The sequence below is a fragment of the Anomalospiza imberbis genome, unplaced genomic scaffold (genome assembly GCF_031753505.1).
Source record: "Anomalospiza imberbis isolate Cuckoo-Finch-1a 21T00152 unplaced genomic scaffold, ASM3175350v1 scaffold_141, whole genome shotgun sequence".
NCBI lineage: Eukaryota > Metazoa > Chordata > Aves > Passeriformes > Viduidae > Anomalospiza > Anomalospiza imberbis.
Window position 1 is genome coordinate 161745 of NW_027099776.1, and position 7338 is coordinate 169082.

The following is a 7338-nucleotide window of genomic DNA, read 5'->3' on the forward strand; positions in this document are numbered from 1 at the left end:
GGTGCTTTTCCGCCCCATCCCGATGGTTTTTTCCGCTGTATTTTGCTGTGTTTCTGCCTGGTTTTTATATTTTTCCGCCTCATCCCGAGGTTTTCTGTCTTATTTTAGGATTTTTCCATCCCATCCCGATGTTTCCCCCCTCATCCCAATATTTTTCCACCCCATTTTGGTGTCTTCCCACCCCAACCCCAAAGTTTTTCCCAGAACTTTTATTGCCACATCCAGAGAGAAGAATATCCCGGGAATTTCCTTCATTCCCATGGGACACTAATTAATTGTTAAATAAATAGTAATTATTCATCAGTAATTAATCATTTATTAATAAGCTGCCACCACTCAATTTGTATCCAAATCCCTAAAAATTCCCAAATCCTCTTATCCTTCAACCCAAAATTCCCAAACTCTTCATCCCAAAGCCTTCATCCCAAAATTCCCAAACTCTTCATCCCAAATCCCCAAATCCCAAATCCCCAAATCCCCAAATCCTCAAATCCTTCATCCCAAATCCCCAAATCCTTCATCCCAAATCCCAAAATTTCCAAATCCCCAAATCCTTCATCTCAAATCCTTCATCCCAAATCCTCAAATCCTTCATCCCAAATCCCCAAATCCTTCATCCCAAATCCTCAAATCCTTCATCCCAAATCCCGAAATCCTTCATCCCGAATCCTCAAATCCCAAAATTCCCAAATCCTTCATCTCAAATCCTTCATCCCAAATCCCCAAATCCTTCATCACACATCCCCCAATCCTTCAATCCTTCATCCCAAATCCCGAAATCCTTCCTCCCGAAATTCCCAAACCGTTCATCCCAAATTCCAAAATCCCCACATCCCAAAATTCCCACATTTCATCCCAAATCCCCAAATCTTTTATCACAAAATTCCCACTCTTCATCCCAATTCCCCAAATCCTTCGTCCCAAATCCCCAAACCCTTGATTCCAAATCCCCAAATCCTTCATCGCAAATCCCAAAATTCCCAAATTCTTCATCCCAAAATTCCCAAACTCTTCATCCCAAATCCTTCATCCCAATTTCCCAAATCCTTCCTCCCAAATCCCCAAATCCTTCATCCCAAATTCTTCATCCCCAAAATCCCCAAATACTTCATCCCAAATCCCCAAATCCTCCATTCCAAAATTCCCAAACTTTTCATCCCAAATCCTTCATCCCAAATCCCCAAATCCTTAATCCCAAAACCCTCAAACCTTTCATCCCAAATCCTGAAATCCCTCATCCCAAACCCCCAAACACTTCATCCCAAATTCCCAAATCCCTAAATCCTTAATCCCAAATCCCCAAATCCTTCATCCCAAATCCTTCCTCCCAAATCCCAAATCCCCAAATCCCAAATCCCCGAATCCTTCATCCCAAATCCCAAATCCCCAAAGCCTTCCTCCCAAATCCCCAAATCCCAAATCCCCGAATCCTTCATCCCAAACCCCCAAATCCTTCCTCCCAAACCCTTCATCCCAAATCCCCAAATCCCAAAATCCTTCATCCCAAATCCCCAAACCCATCATCCCAAATCCCCAAATCCCAAATCCCCAAACCCTTCATCCCAAATCCCCAAATCCCCAAATCCTTCATCCCAAATCCCCACATCCCAAATCCCCAAATCCTTCATCCCAAATCCCCAAATTCCCAAACCCTTCATCCCAAACCCCCAAATCCCGAATTCCTTCATCCCAAATCCCCAAACCCTTCATCCCAAATCCCCAAATCCCCAAACCCTTCATCCCAAATCCCCAAATCCCGAAACCCTTCATCCCAAATCCCCAAATCCTTCATCCCAAATCCCCAAACCCTTCATCCCAAATCCCCAAATCCCAAAATCCTTCATCCCAAATCCCCAAATCCCAAATTCCCAAACCTTCATCCCAAATCCCCAAACCCTTCATCCCAAATCCCCAAAATCCTTCATCCCAAATCCCCAAACCCTTCATCCCAAATCCCCAAACCCTTCATCCCAAATCCCCAAATCCCCAAACCCTTCATCCCAAACCCCCAAATCCCCAAACCCTTCATCCCAAATTCCCAAACCCTTCATCCCAAATCCCCAAAACCTTCATCCCAAATTCCCAAACCCTTCATCCCAAATCCCCAAATCCTTCATCCCAAATCCCATAATCCTTCATCCCAAATCCCCAAATCCCCAAACCCTTCATCCCAAATCCCCAAATCCCCAAATCCCGAAACCCTTCATCCCAAATTCCCAAACCCTTCATCCCAAATCCCAACCCCGCAAGGATCAGTCAGAGCAGCTCCCGCTCTTTTATTTTTTGGGAATTTCACGGGAAGAGCGCGGCGTTCGCCAGCCTGGACTTTTGGGATGCTCCGATTCCTCGGGAATTCCCGTTTCCGGGGGAAAAATCGGGAATTTCCCCTCCCTCGACGCGGGATTTCCGGAAGGAATGAGTTTTTTGGGATTTTCTGGGAATCTCGGGGATGAGGGAAAAGGGGAAGTGGGGAGGGGCAGCGCTTCCTGAAGTCAATCTTTAAACCGAAAATTGCCTCGATTAATTAATTAATTAATTAGCGACGTTAACGAACGAGGCAACGCGTTTATTACGACTCTCTGGGCGTTCTCATGGCTTCAGGAAGCGGAAACCGAAGCTTCCGCCTCCAATCCCGATTTCTCCGCCCGCAGAACTCCCAAAATTTCCCCGGAGAGCCGATACTCCTTCCCTTCCCACCAAAAATGCGTCGGCGGCTTCTCGGGCCCGTCGGCGAAGCGAAACGCCGAGCTCAACTCTTCGGCCAACGCCGAGCGCACCAAGCCGACCCCGCCGGCGTTTTCCGGCGCCGGGTGATAGAGGCGCCCGTTCTCCGGGAGCACGGCCAAGGCTCCCGGGCGGAACGGCACCGTCAGCTCGGCGCCGCCCCCGCAGTAGGACAGCAGGGAGCGGCCGCCGGCGCCGGGCAGGATTTGGGTGAAAACCACGGCCAGGTCGGAGCAGCGCAGGAAATTGCGCTCGCGGCCGCAGCGCGACACGAAGGGGAATTGCGCCTGGTAGCGCCCGCTGCGGTTCCGCTCCAGGCGCCGGAAGAAGAAGGAAAGGAACGCGACGTCTGCGGGGAGAGTTCCGGATCAGCGCCGCGGAGCCCGGCTTTTCTGGGGCTCTTTTTGGGGTTTTGGCGCTTTTTTGGGGTTTCTGGTGGTTTTTGGGACGTTTTGATGGAGTTTTTTGGGGTTTTCCAGGGCTATTTTGGGGTATTTTTGGGGTTTTCCAATGGTTTTTTTGGGTTTCTGCTGGTTTTTGGGACGTTTTGATGGCGTTTTCTGGGGTTTTCCAGGGCTATTTTGGGATTTTTGGGGGTTTCCAATGGATTTTTTGGGTTTTCTGGTGGTTTTTGGGATGTTTTTATGGCGTTTTTGGGGTTTTCCAGTGCAATTTTGGGATTTTTTGGGGTTTTCCAATGTTTTTTTTGGGTTTTCTGGCGGTTTTTGGGACGTTTTTATGGCGTTTTTTGGGGTGTTCCAGTGCAATTTTGGGATTTTTTGGGGTTTTGGTGCTGTTTTTTTGGGTTTTCTGTTGGTTTTTGGGACGTTTTTACGGCATTTTTTGGGGTGTTCCAGTGCTATTTTGCGATTTATTGGGGTTTTCCAATGGGTTTTTTTTGGGTTTTCTGGTGGTTTTTGGGACGTTTTTATGGTGTTTTTCGTGGTTTTTGGGGTTTTCCAGTGCTCTTTTGGGATTTTCGGGGGTTTTCCAATGGATTTTTGGGTTTTCTGGTGGTTTTGGGGACGTTTTTATGGCGTTTTTTGGGGTTTTCCAGTGCTATTTTGGGATTTTTTGGGGTTCTCCAATGGTTTTTTTTTTGGGTTTCTGGTGGTTTTTGGGACGTTTTTATGGCGTTTTTGGTGTTTTTTGGGGTTTTCCAGGGCTATTTTGGGATTTTTTGGGGTTTTCCAATGGTTTTTTTTGGTTTTCTGGTGGTTTTTGGGACGTTTTACGGCATTTTTGAGGTTTTCTCGGGGTTTTCCAGGGCTATTTTGGGATATTTTTGGGGTTTTCCAAAGGTTTTTTTTTGGGTTTTCTGGTGGTTTTTGGGACGTTTTTATCGCATTTTTGGGGGTTTTCCAGTGCTATTTTGGGATTTTTTTGGGTTTTGGTGCTTTTTTTTGCGTTTTCTGGTGGTTTTGGGGACTTTTTTATGCTGTTTTTGGTGCTATTTTGGGATTTTTTGGGGTTTCCAATGGTTTTTTTTGGGGTTTCTGGTGGTTTTTGGGACGTTTTTATGGCGTTTTTGGTTTTTTTGGGTTTTCCAGTGCTATTTTGGGGTATTTTTGGGGTTTTGGTGCTTTTTTTTGAGTTTCCTGATGATCTTTGGGACCTTTTTTTGGGGTTTTTTGGGGTTTTCCAGGGCTATTTTGGGATTTTTTGGGGTTTTCAAATGTTTTTTTTTTGGTTTTCTGATGGTTTTTGGGATGTTTTTATGGCGTTTTTCGTGTTCTTTGGAGTTTTCCAGTGCTAATTTGGGGTATTTTGGGGTTTTCCAATGGTTTGTTTTGGGGTTTCTGGAGGTTTTTGGGACGTTTTTATGGTGTTTTTTGGGGTTTTCCAGGGCTATTTTGGGATTTTTTGGGGTTTTGGTGCTTTTTTTTGGGTTTTCTGGAGGTTTTTGGGATGTTTTTACTGCATTTTTGAGGTTTTCTTGGAGTTTTCCAATGCTATTTTGGGATTTTTTGGGGTTTTCCAATGGTTTTTTTTGGGTTTCTGTTGGTTTTTGGGACGTTTTTATGGCATTTTTTGGGGTGTTCCAGTGCTATTTTGCGATTTTTTGGGGTTTTCCAATGGTGTTTTTTGGGTTTTCTGCTGGTTTTTGGGATGTTTTGATGGCGTTTTTGAGGTTTTCTTCGGGTTTTCCAGTGCTATTTTGGGATTTTTTGGGGGTTTCCAATGGTTTTTTTGGGTTTTCTGGTGGTTTTGGGGACGTTTTTATGGCGTTTTTGAGGTTTTCTCGGGGTTTTCCAGGGCTATTTTGGGGTATTTTTGGTGTTTTCTAATGTTTTTTTTGGGGTTTCTGGTGGTTTTTGGGACGTTTTGATGGAGTTTTTTGGGGTTTTCCAGGGCTATTTTGGGGTATTTTTGGGGTTTTCCAATGTTTTTTTTGGGTTTCTGCTGGTTTTTGGGACGTTTTGATGGCGTTTTTTGGGGTTTTCCAGGGCTATTTTGGAATTTTTTGGGGTTTTCCAATGGTTTTTTTGGGTTTTCTGGTGGTTTTTGGGATGTTTTTATGGCGTTTTTTGGGGTGTTCCAGTGCAATTTTGGGATTTTTTGGGGTTTTGGTGCTGTTCTTTGGGTTTTCTGGTGGTTTTTGGGACGATTTTATGGTGTTTTTTGGAGTTTTCCAGTGCTATTTTGGGGTTTTTTTGGGGTTTTGGTGCTTTTTTTTTGGGTTTTCTGATGGTTTTTGGGACGTTTTTATGGCGTTTTTGCTTTTTTTTGGGTTTTCCAGTGCTATTTTGGGGTATTTTTGGGGTTTTGGTGCTTTTTTTTGGGTTTTCTGGTGGTTTTTGGGACTTCTTGATGGCGTTTTTGAGGTTTTCTCGGGGTGTTCCAGTGCTATTTTGGGGTATTTTTGAGGTTTTTGGTGCTTCTTTTTGGGTTTTCTGGTGGTTTTTGGGACGATTTTATGGTGTTTTTTGGGGTTTTCCAGTGCTATTTTGGGGTTTTTTTGGGGTTTTGGTGCTTTTTTTTTGGGTTTTCTGGTGGTTTTTGGGACGATTTTATGGTGTTTTTTGGGGTTTTCCAGTGCTATTTTGGGGTTTTTTTGGGGTTTTGGTGCTTTTTTTTTGGGTTTTCTGGTGGTTTTGGGGACGTTTTTATGGGGTTTTCTGGGGTTTTCCAGTGCTATTTTGGGATTTTTTGGGGTTTTCCAATGGATTTTTGGGTTTTCTGGCCGTTTTGGGACGTTTTTATGGCGTTTTTGGTGTTTTTTGGGGTGTTCCAGTGCTATTTTGGGATTTTTTTGGGGTTTTCCAATGGGTTTTTTGGGTTTTCTGGTGGTTTTTGGGACGTTTTTTTTGGTGTTTTTTGGGGTTTTCCAGTGCTATTTTGAGATTTTTTGGGGTTTCCAATGGTGTTTTTTGGGTTTTCTGGTGGTTTTTGGGACATTTTACGGCGTTTTTGAGGTTTTCTCGGGGTTTTCCAGGGTTATTTTGGGGTATTTTTGGGGTTTTCCAATGGTTTTTTTTGGGTTTTCTGGTGGTTTTTGGGACGTTTTTATCGCATTTTTTGGGGTTTTCCAGTGCTATTTTGGGATTTTTTTGGGTTTTGGTGCTTTTTTTTGCGTTTTCTGCTGGTTTTGGGGACTTTTTTATGCTGTTTTTGGTGCTATTTTGGGATTTTTTGGGGTTTCCAATGGTTTTTTTTGGGTTTTCTGGTGGTTTTTGGGACGTTTTTATGGCGTTTTTGAGGTTTTCTCGGGGTTTTCCAGGGCTATTTTGGGGTATTTTTGGGGGTTTTGGTGCTTTTTTTTGAGTTTCCTGATGATCTTTGGGACTTTTTATGGCATTTTTTGGGGTTTTCCAGTGCTATTTTGGGATTTTTTGGGGTTTTCCAATGGTGTTTTTTGGGTTTTCTGGTGGTTTTTGGGACGTTTTACGGCGTTTTTGAGGTTTTCTCGGGGTTTTCCAGTGCTATTTTGGGATTTTTGGGGGTTTCCAATGGTTTTTTTTGGTTTTCTGGTGGTTTTTGGGACGTTTTACGGCGTTTTTGAGGTTTTCTCGGGGTTTTCCAGGGCTATTTTGGGATATTTTTGGGGTTTTCTAATGTTTTTTTTGGGGTTTCTGGTGGTCTTTGGGACATTTTGATGGCGTTTTTTGGGGTTTTCCAGGGCTATTTTGGGATTTTTTGGGGTTTTCCAATGGATTTTTGGGTTTCTGCTGGTTTTTGGGACGTTTTGATGGGTTTTTTTGGGATTTCCAGTGCTATTTCGGGATTTTTTGGGGTTTTCCAATGGTATTTTTTGGGTTTCTGGTGGTTTTTGGGACGATTTTATGGCGTTTTTTGGAGTTTTCCAGTGCTATTTTGGGATTTTTTGGGGTTTTGGTGCTTTTTTTGGGGGTTTCCTGATGGTCTTTGGGACGTTTTTACGGCATTTTTGAGGTTTTCTTGGAGTTTTTCAGTGCTATTTTGGGGTATTTTTGGGGTTTTGGTGCTTCTTTTTGAGTTTCCTGATGATCTTTGGGACCTTTTTTTGGGGTTTTTTGGGGTTTTCCAGGGCTATTTTGGGATTTTTTGGGGTTTTCAAATGTTTTTTTTTTGGTTTTCTGATGGTTTTTGGGATGTTTTTATGGCGTTTTTCGTGTTCTTTGGAGTTTTCCAGTG

At 43.6% G+C, this 7338-nt stretch overlaps 1 protein-coding gene across 1 annotated transcript in view; it reads right to left on the reverse strand.

Moving 5' to 3' along the window:
• Positions 1-2570: 2570 nt before the first annotated feature.
• The window catches only part of LOC137466106 (UPF0598 protein C8orf82 homolog), a 31195-nt gene continuing 26427 nt past the window's right edge, over positions 2571-7338 (reverse strand). The window contains exon 2 of the mRNA XM_068178003.1: positions 2571-3092. Coding sequence (XP_068034104.1) covers positions 2598-3092 — 495 coding nt within the window. The 3' untranslated portion in view covers positions 2571-2597. The remainder of the gene's footprint in view (positions 3093-7338) is intronic.